Here is a 19,693-nt window from a genome sequence, read left to right as displayed (position 1 = left end):
GTGTTTATTTTAAGAAAGTCATATTTAACTGGGTTTTATTTTTCAGGAAATTGGAGCGTATGCTGTAGTTACTTCAGTGTTGACCTAATATGTTATTTTTTTAGTTTTTGTTGTCGTGTATTACAATTGTGTGTATTCCTATTCATCAAAAGTCCCACGCAATAGGTGTTTGGACAAACCTTAAGCTTCTGAGAAGCAGCCAATCAAAAGAAAGCTGGCTTAAAAGAGGGATGGCCTTCAAGGGAAGCTCACCGAGTATGTGTGTTGAGTCCTTGGTGGGCCTCAAGGCTATCTGCTGCCTAATAGCTCCTGTTTTTGTACTGACAGATGTAAATGAGTGCTGGCGCTATTCTGGCAGGCTCTGCGCCCAGAAGTGTGAAAACACCCCAGGCTCCTACCGCTGCTCATGCACAGCTGGCTTCTCCCTCGCATTCGACGGCAAGAACTGCGAAGGTAAGCTAGACAGTTTGTTCCTCTGACATATTGAAAATTTAAATGCCACCTTGTTTAGACAGACAGTCTTATTTTTCATGAAGAACTTAAATCACAGAGGCGAGCCTCCGGGCACAACATCAGCATCAAAAGGCAAAAGTAGTCTTTGCACAGACTTTGGAGATTAAGTATATTGATGAGAAACTGTTTATGTCTCCTTTGTAAGTCACTGTTATCAATAAAGGCTATTTTCCATTGGCATTTAATTTAGTCTCCATCTCTGGGATAAGAGTAATAATAATAGTTTCCTGGTTCAGGTGCTGTCAGTTGTCAGCATGCTGGAGATGTGACTGTGCTTCAGAGAGCAAAGCCGGTCATGATTCACGTTATGTCCAGCTTGTCACAGACGTGACTGAAGGAACTTAATCCAGATGTAAATGTTTCTGTTCCGAAGGTGAAGCTTAGCGTTCATCGAGGTTTATAGATAAACGCTTGCCTGAAGGATATCATTGGGTTTTGATTATCGCTTTTAAGATCGATTTTTTTCAAGTTACTTGTCTTGAACAAAGTGTCTTGGATAAATGACTAGAGCAGCAAAGGTGTTTGGGGAGGCAGCAACATTACAACATATACATACAAATATTTGTTTTTTCTATCTAACTCCTAACATACAGCTTGCATAAATATTTACACGTTTATGTCCAATTTTATGATTGTATTTTTTTGTTTCTGTGCTCAGATACAAATGAGTGTGACCAAAACCCTTGTAGCCAGGAGTGTGCCAACATCTATGGCTCATATCAATGCTATTGTCGCCCAGGCTACTACCTGAAAGATGATGGGCACACCTGTGAAGGTATTTTCTTCCAAGGTTGCCAGTGTGGTAGAAACACTTCAGAGAGATCGATGGAGACCTCAGTCCAGCATACTGCTCTATTCCTACAGTTTATGTGATTTACACTCAACACATTTAGACACATCTTATTAGATACATGTGTGAAATTTAACAAATAGTTGCCCACAAACACTTGTGATTTACTCAGAGAGTTGTGAACCTCAGCTGCATTTACTGAAGTGTTTCTATTATCCAAAACCATACACAGACTGCACTTACATATATAATACACTATAGCTGCATTATAGTGGTTTACACAGTTGCTGGTTCAACTCCTGCTGAAGACACACGTCCTTTTTGGGGTTGTGTCAGGAAAGCCAACAACAGAAAAACATGCTTCAAATGATGAATACATAGAACACCTTTAAAATTAGACTGTCGTTCTCTTGCTGTTAGTTTCACAGTAGAGAAATCGGATGAGTGATGTATGAAATCAGACAGGACAATCAATACCAAAATAACCTACCCAGGAACGGTTTTCTATAAAACAGAGGTAAATGTGTTGGTATAAATTTCCCATAAAAGGGGCTGATGTTCCAGCTGCAGAGAACTTCTCCTGATGCCAAGTTGTAGTTGATGTTCCACATAAGATACACACAATGCTCGAGATAAAGCTGAAAAGCCCGACTGCTTTTGAACCTTTCTTTCCTCACAGTTTAATCACAGTGACGAGATGTGCATGTGTGTGTTTTACACAGATATTGACGAGTGCTCCCAGAGCATCGGGAACCTCTGTGCCTTCCAGTGTGTTAACACTGCAGGCAGCTATCAGTGTGCCTGTCCACCTCATGGATATGTCATGGCTGCCAACGGACGCACCTGCAAAGGTGAGGCTGATATATACAGTAATCGTCTTCTTGGACCTGATGCAGGTTACATTTTTGTACTGTTTGACTGGAGCATTGAAAACCTTTCTGTCAGTGCTGTTATATGCATGTAGTAACTACATTAATAGATATAGAAAAAAGTCAAAGAAATCTTGTTAAAAATGCAGTGGGTACACTTAGTGTGACAGGCTGTTAAAGAATAGATTGAGCAAATTGCAGCATCCATCCATCCATTCTCTTCTACTTACCCACAGTGCGAGAGGCGGGGTACACCCTGGACAGGTCACCTGTCTGTCGCAGGGCTAACACATAGAAATTGCCAACCATTCACACTCACATTCACACCTATGAGTTTCCAATCAACCTAACCCCACTAACTGCATGTCTTTGGACTGTGGGAGGAAGCTGGAGTACCTGAAGAGAACCCACGCAAACATGGGGAGAACGTGCAAGCTCCAGAAAAGCCCGGCTAGTTGGTGAAATCAAACTCTTCTCAGTGCTAACCACCGCGCCACCGTGCTGCCCTACGCAAACAGCAGCACACTAAATCTGAATCTGGGAGAGAACATTTACTGCTCTACCTATGCATACCTATGGGTTTAATGAGTTTCTCCCTTTTCTACCCAATTTTCACTTAACTTATTAATCCTTAAATTCAAACTGCACTACTGTATAACTTTTGCTCATATTGTATAGCCCTTATTAACTGATATTGTTTGACAAGTGTAACAGTGGTTCAATTTGGTGCTAGAGATTTATGGAAATTTCCTTTCTTGCCAAGTTAATGGATTTTTTGTTACTCTTGTGGAATTTTGACAGCAAACCTAACTCAAAGTTTTCCCACTTTATGATTACATACACAGTGCCAAGAGGATGCAAATACAGGCATCCCTGTATTTGCATCCCAATCATCATCAATGACAGATGACAACAATGTTTTATGTCATAAACATGTTTAGTCTCTGCTTAGATCAGATGCATTTCTCACTGCATTGTTTTCATTGTGTAGAACAACCAAATCTATTCTATGATTGGTTTTAGTCATTGTAGTCTAAACACCGTATGCTCAACATCACCGTGCTGCAACTGGCTGAAGTCGACTGAGGTTGAGCTGTTGATGCAGATTTGCAACCTTGATCATTTTTGGTGGTAATGGGACTGGACACGGTGCTCCAGCCTGCACTGGTACCAACACCCAGCCATGCGGCTGTTCCAGTAGGACACCCACACAGTTTCAGAGTAGTGCAGGTCATTCTGAATAATGAGTGTATCCAGACACGTTGCATTTAGACTGTGTCTGTCTCCTATTCTTGGAGTTGATCATCAGTTGCATCATTCAGATTGGGTCACAAAAGTCTATCATATCAAAATGATGATATTTATTAGATTTATTGTTGGCTCTTTTTCCAGATATTGATGAGTGCACAACTGGCACCCACAACTGCTCCACTGGGCAGACCTGCTACAACCTTCAGGGAGGCTTCAGGTGTCTCTCCTTTGATTGCCCTCAACACTACAAGAAAGTGTCAAACACGTGAGTCAGATTTATATTTTCTCCCCTGCTAAAGTTTTACGCTTTTGGCTCAGAGTCAGGTTTTTACTACATCAAAGTATGCCGAGGTTAAGGCTCATTAGAACATCAGGGTATTATAAGTTTCCATATTTGAGTTGTCTTTGTAAACAGGTCCAATAAAATTTGTTTTTGCAGTCTCCAGCTGCATTGGCCTATATCTGTGTATACGGTTTCTGTCCAGATCCTCTCAGGCTGTGAAACATTATACATCGATGTGCGTACAGCGCAGTGTTCTGCACAGAAGGGCCTTGTTAGCTGTGAGCTTGTTTAACTGAACATGATTCACATCCGCTGTGTGAAGAAGTCAGATGGCTTTGATCAGCTCGGTGCTTCCCAGAGCCGTCTCTGCAGCTCTCCCTGCTCTACGCTCCACTGAACAGCAACACCACACACACACACACTCACACACACACTCACACACACACACACACACACACTCACACACACACACACTCACACACACACACACTCACACACACACACACACACTCACACACACACACTCACTCCCCTGTCAGCCCACAAGAGACGTCTTATCAGTGTTACCTAGAGACACCTTATTACCCTCAGTGTGACATCTCTTGGCTCCCCATGGAGAGACATCTTTCATTCATGAGCAGACTTGGCAGTCACGGACAGACAGCTGAGATTAAAATGTGTCTTGGTCTTCCCGTATTAGGTTCCTAGGCACTCTTGTCTTGATGTGAGTTGTGCAAATATTACGGTGCACTACAACGATAACTCCAGGCTGTAAATCCTGATGTGTGATGGATAAACAGTCACGGAGCTTCAGATTGCACTGTGGGAAAGACCCACAAAGGCTTCTGATTTCCACTGGCATCCACAGTCTTCATCTATGTTATTATGGAATCCTTGCAGCAGGGGGCAGTGATGTGAAAGAGCAGTGCTGCTACATGCTACCTCTTTTCAATAGCACTCCAGTAGCAATGGAAAAATCACATGTGCTTTAAGAAGCAAATGATTTTGCATCACGCTGCAGCTTGGTTCAAAATGTTCAGGGAGTGTAGAGAGGGGAAAGGCACTGCAACAAATGCAGAAGAAGAAAAATGCTGCATAAACACAACGGATGTTGAAAAATAGACAAGGAAAGAAGACGAAAGTGCTGCAAAAGCTCTCACAAAACACCCCACACAACAGACGTGTTTTTGAGGTGATGGAACAGCTGCAGATGTGGCAAGCTGACAGTAAACAGCTCATAGCAAACATATATCTACAGTAATATATGAATCATGTAGTTAAAGCACAGTGGGATCCCTCATATGGCTTGTGTCACTTTCCCAGGTGGTCCGTCACGTCCCCAAAAACATGGCAGTTGTCTTCTGTGACATTTGTTTTTTTTCTACTTCCATTGTTTTATTCAAATTTTGCTGTGTTTTATGTGCTTTTATAGTATTTTCATATTTGCTGGTTATTTCTTACATTGATTTTCACCTCTATGGGCCCCCACAGTCTTGAAAGCCCAGAGGCTGCTGTAGCTTACTGACATGGTCTGTGATGATTAACAAGAAACCATCAGTAGAAACGGCATCTCTTCCCTACCCGTCTTATATCCCTTTTCCACCCTTGCACAGATGATGCGTTATCTAGAATTGGTTCTATAGGATCACTTCTATTTATTCGATGCCAGTTCACAAACGTAATGTCAAGACATTTTGTGTGTTGAGTGTTCAGTGAGCAGCACAGTGTCCAAACAATGTTTTGCTTACGTCTTCTCACCATCTTCCCTGGCTCATTTTCAGACGCTGTGAGCGGATCAACTGTCCCGCCAGTTCCTTAGACTGTAAGAACTCTCCCTTGTGGATCACTTACTACCAGCTCACGTATGAGACCAACATCATCATTCCAGCTCAGATCTTCCGAATTGGCCCTAACCCAGCCTACTCTGGAGATCATATTGTCATTAGCATCAGAAAGGGGAATGAAGAGGGATACTTCAGCACACGCAAGCTGAACAGCTTCACAGGTGCCGTCTACCTGCAGAGAAAGGTCCGCGAGCCCAAAGACTTCCTGATAGACGTGGAAATGAAGCTGCTGAGGCAAGGGACGTTCACTTCATTCTTGGCCAAGATTCACGTCTTCATAACACCCAGCACTATGTAATACCAAAGAGACAGACAGAGACTAGACATTTCATATGGTGCTAAACATTTTTGGCGTTTAGATTTTTGTAATGCCTCTAAAGGTTAAAGCATGATCTAGGAATCTTGTAGAATATTGCCAAAGATTGAATTATTCCTATCATGGCAGGCTCTCTGCTATGTTTCCTTGAAAGTAATGTTTCCTGAAAAACCTTGTATTTCTACGTATGTATTTTTCAGCTTCACTCTAGCAAACATAATTTAGCTTTTATACACTCGCACTATTAGTGTCTGTTCAACTGTGTGTATAGACGTTGGCTGGTCTCGGTTATTGGTTTATTCCCTCATTACCCTTTTGGTGATGTTTCGCACCTTTGGCTGGCTTTAAGATACAACTGTAAGATTGTGTTGTTTTTTCCTCTCACTTCACTGATATGTCAGCACAGGAGCTGAGAGATTTTCACATTACAGAGAGGGAGATGCTACAACGGCCTGAAAAGCTGTCATCCGGGAGAATACGGCACACTCAAGCACCAGGATGGTGATGTGGCTGTGGTGACATCACACGATGCATAGCGGCCACTTTTCCATAGATAAGGTCCAAAACTGACAAAATGAATATATGAGAACAAATGGTCTCAGAAGTCTAGGAAGCAGTATAAATCGTTCAATTTCAATCTATATTTGTGTAGTTTAAAAAATAATCTTTCAATAGTTTTAGATAAAAAAAAAAAATCAAATAAAGGATATTTATTTTGGTATCGTATGCTTATTTCACTTGGTATTTTTTGTGATTTGGCATATTTCACATGTAAATGATAAATGTTAGTGACATATCCACAGAGCTGGGCAACACAAAGGGGAAATGGAGCGTTTCTCCAATTAAAAAAAGAAAGAAGAACGTTTTTCTCCCATCTCATAAAATATACTAAAAGCAAAACTACGTAAATTAATGTCATCAGGGGTTGTTTTTTTTTTCATTATTATTTTGCCCGTTTTGGACCTAATTTTTGATTTGGTCAAGCGTTTGGTGTATATTATTTATGAATATGTGATCTGATCAAATGAGTTCAAAACACACAAAAAAGTAGTGATGATGTCATTCTAGCACTGACAGTATTATTATAGGGGGGGTTACATTTTATTGTTTCATGTTATACTCTTTAGTTTGTAACCAGATGCATCTTTTTTATTTGACTGTGTAATTATCTCAGGGTAAAAGCCACATTCTCTTTTACACACTAGACAATTTCCTGTGTGGTGTGCAGGACTGACTCAGCCTGCTGCGTTAACTGCAGGCTGGCCTCACACAGCATGTACGTTTGTATCTGTAAACTGACTGACGATCAAACCGTTGTCAATAAAAGGTCACAGTGTCAGAGTGCGTTTGTCCACGTCAGTAACACCGTCACACGCTGGGCCGCTGGTTCCTCAGTCAACAGTGAACCCACATCCCCATCTACTGGTGTCAGAAGGTCCCACTATTAATACACTTATAAAGTAATTTAGATATTATGAAGAAAAACAGCTGTGCCGCACACATTAGGCACTTCTTATCTGAAATGTTTTTATCACCTCTTCCGCTGCTCCACAAGGAACATCGTCGTCTGTGTTCCACCCTGTGGTATTCCCACCCGGAAAGTGTGCGCTCCAGCCTATTAATACATTCCAATAGATGACAGTTCAACTGGAAACTAGAGGGTGGGGTCACTGTAAAAATCAAACACCACAGTTTGGCTGATAGGAGGTTTTACTGAATAATAACACTGATATTTTAAGACTGCAGTTACTGGGTGTGAAATCACCCAACATAAAATGTCAGAAGAGCTTTTTACCGAATCCTAGAATAAATTATTCTAAAGGATGATGCCGATCTTTTTTTAACATAATTCAATAAATAAAAATAAAAACTAAACACAGTATATACATGTGTTGTATTTGCAGAAGGTACTGCAAATTCTACTCAAACATAAAAACCTGATCTCTGATCTCTGAGTGTTTGTTTGCTTGTGTTGAATTTTGTCGGTACTATGCAGTAAGAATTCATAGGCTGTGAAAACAAAATGAATAGGCCCAACATTTCCTCTGAATCCAACTGAAAGTGACTTTATTTTCTATGAGGTCTTTTTAGTCTGACTTACTCTAAAACAACAAAAGGAGCGTTTAGATTTTCTTGGTACTTGAAATACTCTCGATGTGTCTATTATGTTTCTGAGCTCAAGTTAACACGTTTCATAGCAAAGATTCACAGAAATAAAGAGTCACTTCGAATAGTGTATATCAATACACAACAAACCAACTCTTCTTACCTGCTTCCTTTGACATATGCCGTCTTTGTTGCAGTAATGAAGACTGGAGCACCCAGCAGCCCACACAGACGTTTCTCTGTAGCCTCAACACAGTACAGGCTGAAAGCTTTATAAAATATTACGGTCTCGTCAATATTATAGCACATTTAGTGCATTTTATTGGTAACTGTATTCCTACTCCTGCTATTCTGTTGGTCAGCACGTCCTCTGCTGTGCTCTCTCAGCTGTAAGTTTCTGTGGTTAATGCCTGCTTGTCTGTTATTCTTTTACAAATTTCAAAATGAATACACAAACAAAAATAATGTAGAAGCAGAATTTAGATTAAACCTCCCTGAATATACCCTCCCAAATGAAAGCCTTTAATAGGCCTACGAGCACAGTGAAGAATCAGTGCATCCCTGTGGTTTGTGCGACTAGATGATAGAAAGCTTGTTTAGGAAACTGCTCAGCCAGTAGAGCAGTGATACTGGTGTGCCATGGGTGGCCTCTTTCCTCTCTGCTGAAGCCCGAACACATCCGGCTATTGAGGCGTCGTCCCACACATGTGGGGGTGTGACTTCTGATTATCTGTCTCAACTTCAAAGGGTTATCAAGACAGCTAAAAATATGTGGCTAGGACCCACCTTCTTACTGCAACGTGAGAACAACCAGATCTCCACACATGAAGTTGCGTTTGTGCTGGATGAGTCAACCAAAGTACTTTCACCCATGAGGCTGTGGTTTGTGTGACGTGTGAAACCAAAGGAAAATATCATTTGTAATTGTAGTTTTTCATCGCACTATGGTTTCAATTAGATAAACGTTATAGTTTCCATTAAAACAGACTTTCACAGTGTTAACTGTGCATTAAAAAGCCTTTATGACCTGTGGTTGTGGTAAATCTCTGGAGGCCACTTGCTATCTTTTTCCAGGAGCTGCAGAGCTGTGACATCACAAAAACAGCTTGGTCATTTCAGCGATGGTATATGGGCCTGACTGGTTACGATGCTGGAACATCAGGTCCTTCCAGTGGGATCAGACACAAAGCTGTTAGCAGCAGTTTCTATTTAACGGAGGTTCCCATTAAATCGAGGAAGTGAGCTGGAGATCAAACTTATTTCCAGTCATGGTTTGTAACACTAGCCAGTAGGTACTCACCGATCCTTAACGGAGGTAACTCAGCTATTTGGTCCCAGCTTTGATCTCGTCAAAGGGTTAGGAGCTAAATTTCTTCAAAGTGAGCCACAACACAGCAAAAAAGGCTGTTTGTTCAGTATTCAACTGTGTCTACTGGATTTATGTTTAGATGTGTTTGCTGCCTTTTCTGTGACTTCTCCATTCGGCTGCAGCTTTTAAATATTATTCTGTTACATTACTGTATAAAAAGATGAGGTTTCTGTATTTCCAGAAAGCACACTTCCTCTGCTTCATCCTCTTTACATCTCAATGAAAGATCAAAGTCAGTGAGCTGGCCTATCACTGGTCAGCTTCTGAAACACTCTCTGATGTGCTTTTTTTCATCTTTTAGTGATGTGCTGCTCTACAGGTGGTTTCAATAAAAGTGAACATTGATATTCCAATATAAAGTCCTCTTTATTGAAATTAGGCAAATAAACTTCTATATTTTCTATAAATATATAAAAAATATTTATTTAAAAATAAATCAAACAAAAAGTGGCAGAGCATCACTCTACACCTCTGGCTCCAACACTTCAGCCAGGTGGAGCTCCAGTGGTGTGGAGGATCTTTACTTACTTACTAATACCACCTATATGAATATTGTTGCGGACCATGCAGTGTTTCGAGTGAGTGTATAATCTATATAAGTGTTTAATAGTAATTTTTATTTAATAAAATGTGCATCTTAACATGTTAATTAAAGCACAGATTGAAGCTGTCTCGTTGCTAATTCTTCCTCCTCTGTCTGTTTTTGTCCTGACCATTTATTAGTTTAAACTACAGTGTTTTTAATTTTTGTATGTGTACATTTGTGACATTTATTTTTGGTTATGTTTGCCTCTTAACCTATAAATCCTATATTTCACTTTGTTAACCAAATTTGATGTGCCGTTACGGTCTCTCCAAAATGTTAGAATGACATTTCTTTATATTTTCTTTCATGTGAATTTTGGAGCGCTCTGAAGCTTAGAAAACTGTGTAGTGAGCTGTAGGTGGACAACAGAGGGCAGCAGACTGCATCAATCTGTCAGCATGCAGCTGAAAGAATGTTTACTTGCACAATATGCTTGCGTAACTTGTCTGTGCATCAGCACATCAAATGCATACCTACATTTTCCATTCCAGCACATGTTAGCACAAACACATTCCCATTCTTCTCACAGGGGCTTCCTCACTGCACAACCACGCCAGTGATTCCATTTAACTGCTGTGCTCAGACCTACTCCCAGTCATCATGTGAGCTATCAGTGGGCAGTTATCATGTGTGAAATCTTGAGTAAGCTTTTCCATAGATAGATGTGATGCATTTCTTCCAAAGCAGAGAACTCCATCTATGAACACCAGGCCAGGCTTCCTTGAGGGAACCAGTTAAATGATGCCTTTGATTGGCTGATTATACACCATTTATCTTCTTTAGCTAATCATAGAGAAAATAATGTTCTCTTTATCGCACTGTGCCAGTGTGTGTGAGGCCTGTGTGTGCCTCATAAAACCCACTGAGAAATCAATAAGATCCTCCTTTTGTTTACCATGTGCCCTACCTCGCCTGCATATCCACAATTAGTCACTTATCAGAGCCTTCTTGACTTTAATGTGTTTTGGAATATTTCTTGCGACAGGCTGCATCGCATTTGGTCGTAAATGCAATAATGAAGATATGCTGTTTCAAGGGTTAGAGTATTTTTCTTGGAAAGGCTCCTTATAGAAAATTCCACATCACTTTTACCACAATTGCTCCCATGGCTCTCCTTAATTGTATGGTAAATGTGGAAAGGTACACAAATTAGAAATAAAATTGGATGAAAAAAAATAGCAGGAAAGATAAAATAAAACAAACACCAGTGTGCATGATGTGCAGCATTCAGCGGTGGTATTCAGTACTTTTTCTTTTTGTTTTTAAATACGCATTAAGTCTGAAGTAAAAACCGAACTGAAAAAGGAAAATTTAACTAAGACTGAGTGACTCTCAACAGAAACTGACACATTTTTGGATCAACTGATACTGAAGAGAAGCATTATATTGAGAAGCATTGTTGACGTTCTTTAAAATTTACCTCTGGTCATACTGTCAATTTCATGCTGCCACATAAATAACAGGTCTATAAGATAAGATAAGATAAACCTTTATTAGGCATAATTGTTTTGGTCACGGCAGAAAGTGCAAGTTAAGAGCAGTAAAATTAAGAAAAACACAATAGAAAAGGATAAGATAAAGTAGAATAACATACTGTACAAAATAGAATAAAATGCTTCGTCATAGTAGGAAATATTGCACTTGGTACTAAGCAGAAGGCCAAATTAGGAAGTTCTAGATGTTTAAATGAGATGAGACCAAGTTCTTGATGAATCCTTTACTAAGAGCACTAAAGGGCTACAACCCCTTTGCTAATTTCTACAAGTAGCTCCTTCCACCCAATTGTTAAACATGATTACAGCAAATGTCCTCAACACAATACACTGCAGTATTTAATATAACAGCAGGAAAAGACAACGTCAGGTGGATGTTGGGGCGAATCTGTGGGTCAGGAAAACTCTGCATTGTTTTCCATTAAACACGCCCTCGGCATATCGCATATAAGAACTTGATAGTTTCCATATTTACTGACAATTTAATGGCAATAAATTTATAATTTTTTAATATATTCAGTCAAAAACATTACCTGTGTATTAAGTCTCCATCAGAAAGCAGTTTTTTGGTCCTCATTGAATTACCCATAATGTTGTGTTGATCTGAAATCACCGACTTTTTGTGGTGGAGGGGTTTGTACAGGGTTTGTGCACCCACACAAGCCCAGCAGCTATGTTGAACCTATGTTGGAACCGGAACCGGTGAAGGAAAGCACCTAGTTTAGAGGTTGGTTGGGCACAGCCTGAAAGCAATATATGGTCCCAGTCTCCAGTAAGCACCCTACTCAGAGGGTCCATAACAATTCAGTGCTTTGTTGATTGAACAGGAGTCAAGGTTGGAGATCCAGGCAGTCCAATCTCCTGCTGACGAATACAGGAGTATGGAATATGGAACGTCGCTTTTCTGTTGGGAGTAAGGTTGGGAGCAAGCTAATGCATGACTTCAGTATGACCTGGAGGGGTGTGACTGGCACTAACATCCTGCCCAATCTAAACTTGAGCACTGTTTTCTCATTGGACTGTCCTATCCAGTTTTTTTCCATAACAAACCCCATGTTTGAACATGACTATCCACATCTGCCCTTAGTACCAGAATGCCCCAGGTTACAGTTCATAAGCTGGAGGGGAAATAGTGTATCACTAATTTAGGAAATGTTCATTTAGCCTGGAAAAGGATCCATTGTATATTCTTCCTGTAGCCAGTATCATTGGAAGGTGTAACATAAATCCTCACTGCTATGCAGATGATTCCCAGCTCTATCTTTCAATAAAGCAAGATGACACACACAGGAATGTCTTAAAGACATAATGACACGATAATGTCACAAGTTTGTTGCGTTTGTTTACAGCAGGGGTCGGCAACCTTTCTGATGACGAGTCCCATCTAAAATTTCCTCAGAAGTCAGTGTGCCATATGATTGCATTAGCAATAAATTTAATAACGCTCTATATTAACAGTTACACACTATATAGAACAACTTTATAGAATTATATTTGTCTGCAGATGTTGGCAGCTATCAGTGAATAGTTTTCAGCTATTTTGAAACAAAAAAAAAGACACTTTTTATCCATAACAGCAAATGAACTGTACAACAGAAAATACAAATGCCATTTATGGTCTCCTCACAACAATGATAAGAAAAATAAACTGGGCCAATATGGCATGTTTGTTAATACAGAGATACACATGTTAATGTGATCTCTGGTCTCCCACTCAGAGACTCAGGTCTCCGAGTGTCCAGCATTCAGACGGCTACCTGAGGACTCATGTGAGAGAAAATCTGCTCACACAGATATTCGAGCCAAACACTGTCAATAAGGCCTCTGCAATGTTCTGAAGACAGTTAAACTTGTCAGGTAGTGACGTCCAGCAGGTGAACATGCAGCTCCATGAACACGCACAGCTGTGGATTCCAGCTGCTTCGATGTTGCATTAACTGGCATTAACTCAGCCAGTTAATGCAAGACAAGTCTAGCTGCTCATTAAAGCTTTCTGGTTTGATCAGAAAATAAAACATTGGTCCAAACACCTGAAAGTCCCAAAAACACATTGTGAATTCTGTCTCGAGTCTACGGATGTATCCGTGTATTTCCGCGGTGTTGATGCTGTGCTGAGCGGAAAGCTCCTGAAACTTTTGAAGTGTTGGAATGTGGAAAGCTAACAACGTCCCTCTCACCAGTAGGCAAAGTTATTTTTAGCCAATTACATGTTTAATCTGGTAGTTGGGGCTGTTAACTAAGACACCGTCATTAAGAATTGGCACAACTATGCGAGCTGATTTGCGATGTGCACCGCTGGTGCGGCCATTTATTTTTTAATACACCTCCTCGGATTAACTCACTGCGTGTCGTGCCCAGGGCTGGACTGGGACGAAAAAAATCGGCCCGGGCATTTTGACTAGAGACCGGTCCCCCAGGTATTAAAGCCATAAAGCCTTTGAATGAAAAGAAACTCTGTGGTGACAGTGATGTACAGTCTTGTTGGTATATATATGATTTCTATACATTTTACATCAGATAAAAAGTTGGTTGTAACCTTCAGATAATTATTTAATAACAGCCAGACATTTTAAATGAGAATAAGAAAGAAAAGTATTTCTTTGTGCCCCCCTTTCCCTGTTAATGCCCTACCTGGCCCCCCTGGCAACACTTTGCTAGACCCGCCCCTGCACAGTTACCAGCTGTCAGCTACATAGAAAAAGGATCCTGGGGTTATTTGTCTCTCAGAAACAGTTGATAACTTCAACTCATTCATGTCACCTAAAAGGTAAACCTGTTTCTCCATCACTGTTCAGCTCTGATGATTCAGTAAGGACATCTCCTGGTTTCATCTTCATGTTTCCCTCTCACCACATAACCAAACCGACATCATGACCAGCAGCTTTACAGCTGTGGCTCCAGCAAACATCAGCTGATACTAGAAATTAATATTAAATAAATTCTAACAACAGCTGATCAAGCTTAAACGCGCTGCTGTTGTTTAGCGCGACATCTGCTGGCTTCCTCTTTCTGGTGCAAAGTGGGCGATAAACAAACAAGAGAGAAAAGACGATCAGCTGATCATTGATCAGTTTCATGATTAAATAGCAACAGGAGAAAGAGGGGAGAGAATGAGAGGAGAAGAGGCAGCTGTGCAGCGTAAAGACACAGAATAACTCCACCTTTGTGTCTTTTTCCATCCTAGCTAAAGTCCGGGACAAACTGTGTTCCTTTTCAGCTCAATACGAAACGCGTAATATTTTCTCTGAATGCGGGACGATTCTGTCTTTTTACGGGACGGTTGGCAACTCTACTAACTTGTGAATAAGATAAAGTTCATGCTAGCTAGCACGCAGTACGAGTTATTGTAACTGACTGTAAAAAGTCAGCACAACAAAAATAAACTCCACCTAAACTTGGTTTATATCTGACCCAGATAGACTGCAGGTCATAATTTCTTACCTGAAGTTCAGTTCACCTGACACTCAGACCGGCAGCCGCCTCGGGTCTCTCCTCTCCTGCCTCCCCTTTCTCTCATCCACCCGCTGGCCTCCACCACTTGCTAATGTTACTGAATCTGTGGAAGCTACACCACAGCCACCACCAAACAACTGAGTTATTATTATTAACCGGCCAGCTGTCAGGGTTCCTGGGTCGTTGACCCAGTGTTTTCTGTTTTGTCATGTTCAGTTTATTTTCACATCTGTGTTTTCTGTGCCAGCATACCGCCTGCGTATTGTGTTCCAGTTATTTCCATGTATCATTAGTCAGACTAAGTTCAGCTGCGTACTCACCGGTTTCTAATTATTCATCACCCAGCGTGTATTTAAGTCCTCAGTTCCATCCGATCCTTGTCGTGTCATTGATGTACGTCTGATGTTAGTGTCGTCTGTATGTTCAGTTAGCCAGCCAGTCCTTTGTTCATTCATTCATTCATTCATTCATTCATTCATTCAGTCAGCCAGCCAGCCATTTCCTCCCTCTGTACTGTTTGCTCACTCCTTCGGCAATAAACATCCACCTTCACCTACCTGCCTGTGAGTCCAGCGATTGGGTCCTCCTTCTCTCGTCCACGACACTACTCCTGACACCAGCATCTGGCCAATCCACCACCTTTGATTGTTTATACTGTTACAAAAAAATAAATAAAAAATCATCGGCCCACCGAGCAAATGCCCGGTATGCCCAATGGCCAGTCCAGCTATGGCCGTGCCATCAGTTAACCCTTCGCGTGCAAGCTGTGGCACGCGTGCCTAGGGTTGCCGACCCCTGGTTTACAGTGATCACTAAGAGGGAATGGGGCTCCAGGGGTCCAATGGAACAAATATCCAACTCTCTTCATCTTAAAACACTCAAGCAGACTCACCGCAATCCAGGAAGGGAATCCCGGGAAGGTCTTGTATAAAGGGAAATGCCAGAGATTAATAACAAGTTTGACTCAGTGCAGTTAGGTCTATTAACACATAGTGAGTGAGAAAGGTGACTGAAGAAGAAACACTCAGTGCATCATGGGAATCCCCCAGCAGCCTACACCTACTGCAGCATAAATAAGGGAGGATTCAGGGTCACAGGATCCAGCCCTAACTATATGCTTTAGCAAAAAGGGAAGGGAGGCCATCTTTAGCTCCAAAGAGGAAGGAAATCACAAAAAATGTTCAATGGAAAGATTCTTTTCCCTTCTGTTCTCTGGAGGATATAGTAAAGTTGCTTTTCCACACATTACAGATTTTCTACTTTCCTTCTGCAGTAGATCGCTCACTGCACATATGTAGGTTTCCATGTACCTTCATTTAAATAACCGAGAAATAAAGTACTGTATGTTTCAGTGAAAAGTCTTTCCTAAACAAGGAAATTACTTTCTGAAAATTCCAGAGCTTTTAAAAAACAGTATGGTAGTGTTTGGTTTTTTTTGTTTGTTTGTTTTTTTCATTGCTTTTCATACATTCCACTTTGCGGTTTTTTTTTAAATCAATTTCTATAAATTGGGGCGATCGTGGCTCAAGAGTTGGGAGTTCGCCTTGTAATCAGAAGGTTGTCTCGGTCGTTGTGTCCTTTGGCAAGACACTTCACCCGTTGCCTACCGGTGGTGGTCAGAGGCCAGTGTCCAGCAGCCTCGTCTCTGTCAGTGCGCCCCAGGGTGGCTGTGGCTACAATGTAGCTGGCTGCCCTCACCAGTGTGTGAATGGGTGGATGACTGGATGTGTAAAGCGCTTTGGGGTCCTTAGGGACTAGTAAAGCGCTATACAAATACAGGCCATTTACTATAAAGGGAGACATGAGACGCATTGAGTTTGTAGTGTACAGCAAGGCCTGGGACATTAGAGCATTCCCAGTACAAACACAAACTTGCTCTTAGTGGTGCCTGTTTAAAAGTTTGACATCATAGCATAAATGGAGGGAGCAGCAGTGATAACAATCAGCAACACTCAGCAAAACCTTTCCAACAAATGGTCATTATGTGCAAGCAGCCAATGAAATATTCCTGAATCACCCTTCAATATAAAATATTCTAACTTATTTTCACTTAATGAACATTTTGTGCTGATAAGAGTTGAACAAGTCAAGCTCTTTATGTCAGCTGATCAGCTAACATGTGAACCAACAGGAATGAATCAAAGTTCATTAAGTACATGGGTATGACTAGAGGAAGGGTAAGACTTTCCCCAACATACCAAGCACTGTCTTCCCCTACGGCACTGACAGCAGAAGGAGGGTAAACAGCTTGAAAGCTCACTTTATCATGTCTTAACATAGTTGTTTCCGGCCTGCAGGGAACGTGGCTGACATGTAACTCATCATTGTTTGGTTGAGTTTCTTTGAATAAGACCATCCATCCATCCATTCGCTTCCGCTTATGCTTTTTTTCAGGGTCGTGAGGGGGAGGGGGCTGGAGCCTATCCCAACTGTCATAGGGCAAGAGGCGGGGTACACCCTGGACAGGTCGCCAGTCTGTCGCAGGGCTAACCCACGGAGACAGACAACCATTCGTGCTCACATTCACACCTATGGGCAATTTGGATTAATCAATTAACCTATCCCCACAAACTGCATGTATTTGGACAGTACCCGGAGGGAACCCAAGCAAACACGGGAAGAGCATGCAAACTCCACACAGAAAGAGTGGCAAGAAGGTCCTTCTTGCTGTGCAACAGTGCTAACCACCGTGCCACCCTTTGAATAAGACTATTCCAGAAGAAAAAAATGCTTGTACAGTTTTTTGTAAAGGAAAGCAAACTGATGAATTGTTTTTTTCTTTTCTTTTTTTTTAATTACAGTTTTTTTTTTAATTTAGGTCTCAATTTGACTCTTTCAGGTACTAAATGAGGGGGAAAAACATACATAATGTTTTACATTTTGGAAAAATGATTGCAGATATGTTTCGTTCACATTTAAAGCTGCAAAAATAGCTTTTTGATATTATCAAATACTGTGGAATAAAACTTGAGCTATTCAGTATGAATGAGTTATTATCCAACTCTGTTGTTCCGCTTCAGATCTTCAGAAGTTCTTTTTAAGGGGGCCCGAGTGCCACTCTGGGCTTTCACTACAGTACCATTTATCAGAAAACATCCTAAACTCTGACTCAGGAGTGAGTTGGATAAAAAGATTTTTGGTAAAAACTTCTCATTTTTCAAATTGTTACAAATTATGCTCTTGTCTTTCCTTTACACTCTTTGCTAAAAGTTCCAGCTCTTTCTATTAAGCTCAGTTTGAGCCTCTCATTGCCCCCATCAGCCACTAGGGTTGGCATAATACTAGAATTTAAAACTACATACCCAAGAAAGTACTCAATACTCTATCCCAATTTCAATAACACAGGTGGGGAAAATGCCCAAAAAAGTGGAATTTTTTCAAAATTAACATCAGAACAATTAAAAATGACACAACATTTATTTTTTTATTAAGCAATACAGTGACATAATAATACAGATAGAAGATAACAAACAGACAGACAGACAGACAGACAGACAGACAGATAGATAGATAGATAGATAGATAGATAGATAGATAGATAGATAGATAGATAGATAGATAGATAGATAGATAGATAAGGTAGTCTGTCATTGTCTGTCATTCTGTCTAGTTGCTGATAGACTTTTCTCAGCTGCAATCTGCGACTTTTAAGAGAAAACATAACACTTTTTAGTGTAATAAGTGTGTTATACTGGTAACTGCTAATGTTACTGACAGACACTTTACTCCATTTAACTATGAATTCTGCAATCATGGAATAAATCATCAATTTATTAGCCATAGATGTTAGATATGATAACATATGGATAATGTGGCTATCGGACAATTGCGTGCTGGCCAGGTTAGCATTTATAATAGCTATTATATACTATTGGAATCATTTTTGACTAGGATATCGTTTTCAGTGTCCACATTAAGCTAATATTTAGGAGTGCCCTCATGTTCAAAATATTACTATAACCTTTTATGTGATGATGATCATCAGAATGATAAAATGTTGAAAACCTCATGTATTATTATTAGTGTGTTTATTGCTCTTAGAATGATCTATTGGAATTAATAATTAATCAGAGAGCGCATGATATTTTTACCATATCAGCTTCTTTTCATTAGCTTCCGTTTATACAGAATCACTCCTGTTTATGAAATGACTTTCACATAACAGAAGGTTGCCTTAGAGATTTCCTAAAAAAGAGAACTGGGATTTATAGAACTGTACAGTCAAAAAGAAACTCTGCATGTGTCCATTTAGGTCAGTGCATTGTATCAAATGATCCGTCTGCCTCAAAGGAAAGACGAATCTTTTCCTTTCAAGTGAGGTAATGAAGTTCAGAGCTGAGTGCTGTTTTTGAAGTTGTCCACCAGTGTGTTTGTTGAGGCTGGGAGTGTTCGCCTCTGAGTCAGTGCAGGTGCCACAGGTCAGCCACGCTGAGGGTCTATCTGACAGCGCGGCTCTTTGTACTCAACAAGTGATGCTCGCACAGGTACGCTGAGCCGCTTTGATCCACGGGTCAGCTGAATCACCCACAGGTCATTCCATAGCTGTGATTATAAGGCTCAAAGGTACACTCTAGATAATGTCTCTGTTTTAAGCAGCAAAGCATTCACAGCTACAGAAAAATTGTTTTTGGAGGTTTTTAAGACAATTTGATATTTTAAACAACAAAATCAGGATGTCTATATTATTCAAATCTGGTCATTTCTCTGTTTGGTTTGTGTTTCAGTGGCTTGTCTTGGCTTATATTTCCTTCTGTCACTTGCTAGTAGAAATATCCTTCAAAGAACTACTTTTTACTTTTACTTTTTAGTTTTTGTAACTA

At 40.6% G+C, this 19,693-nt stretch overlaps 1 protein-coding gene across 3 annotated transcripts in view; it reads left to right on the top strand.

Moving 5' to 3' along the window:
• fbln2 (fibulin 2) overlaps positions 1-6,902 on the top strand; it is an 83,697-nt gene extending 76,795 nt beyond the window's left edge. For 2 of the 3 annotated variants that reach the window (XM_085405539.1, XM_085405540.1), the window contains exons 13-17: positions 328-453; positions 1,172-1,288; positions 2,026-2,154; positions 3,565-3,688; positions 5,488-6,902. In XM_085405539.1, the coding sequence (XP_085261665.1) occupies positions 328-453; positions 1,172-1,288; positions 2,026-2,154; positions 3,565-3,688; positions 5,488-5,848 (857 nt within the window). In that variant the 3' untranslated portion in view covers positions 5,849-6,902. The remainder of the gene's footprint in view (positions 1-327; positions 454-1,171; positions 1,289-2,025; positions 2,155-3,564; positions 3,689-5,487) is intronic. The other variant, XM_085405541.1, reaches the window with a different exon arrangement.
• The last annotated feature ends 12,791 nt before the right edge of the window (positions 6,903-19,693 follow it).

Source organism: Rhamphochromis longiceps, linkage group LG5 (assembly GCF_057381845.1).
Source record: "Rhamphochromis longiceps isolate RC_006_pf linkage group LG5, R_longiceps_female_GT1.1, whole genome shotgun sequence".
In the NCBI taxonomy this organism is placed as follows: domain Eukaryota; kingdom Metazoa; phylum Chordata; class Actinopteri; order Cichliformes; family Cichlidae; genus Rhamphochromis; species Rhamphochromis longiceps.
The sequence above is the reverse complement of the archived record's forward strand: the minus strand, read 5'-3'. Positions and strand labels throughout refer to the sequence as shown.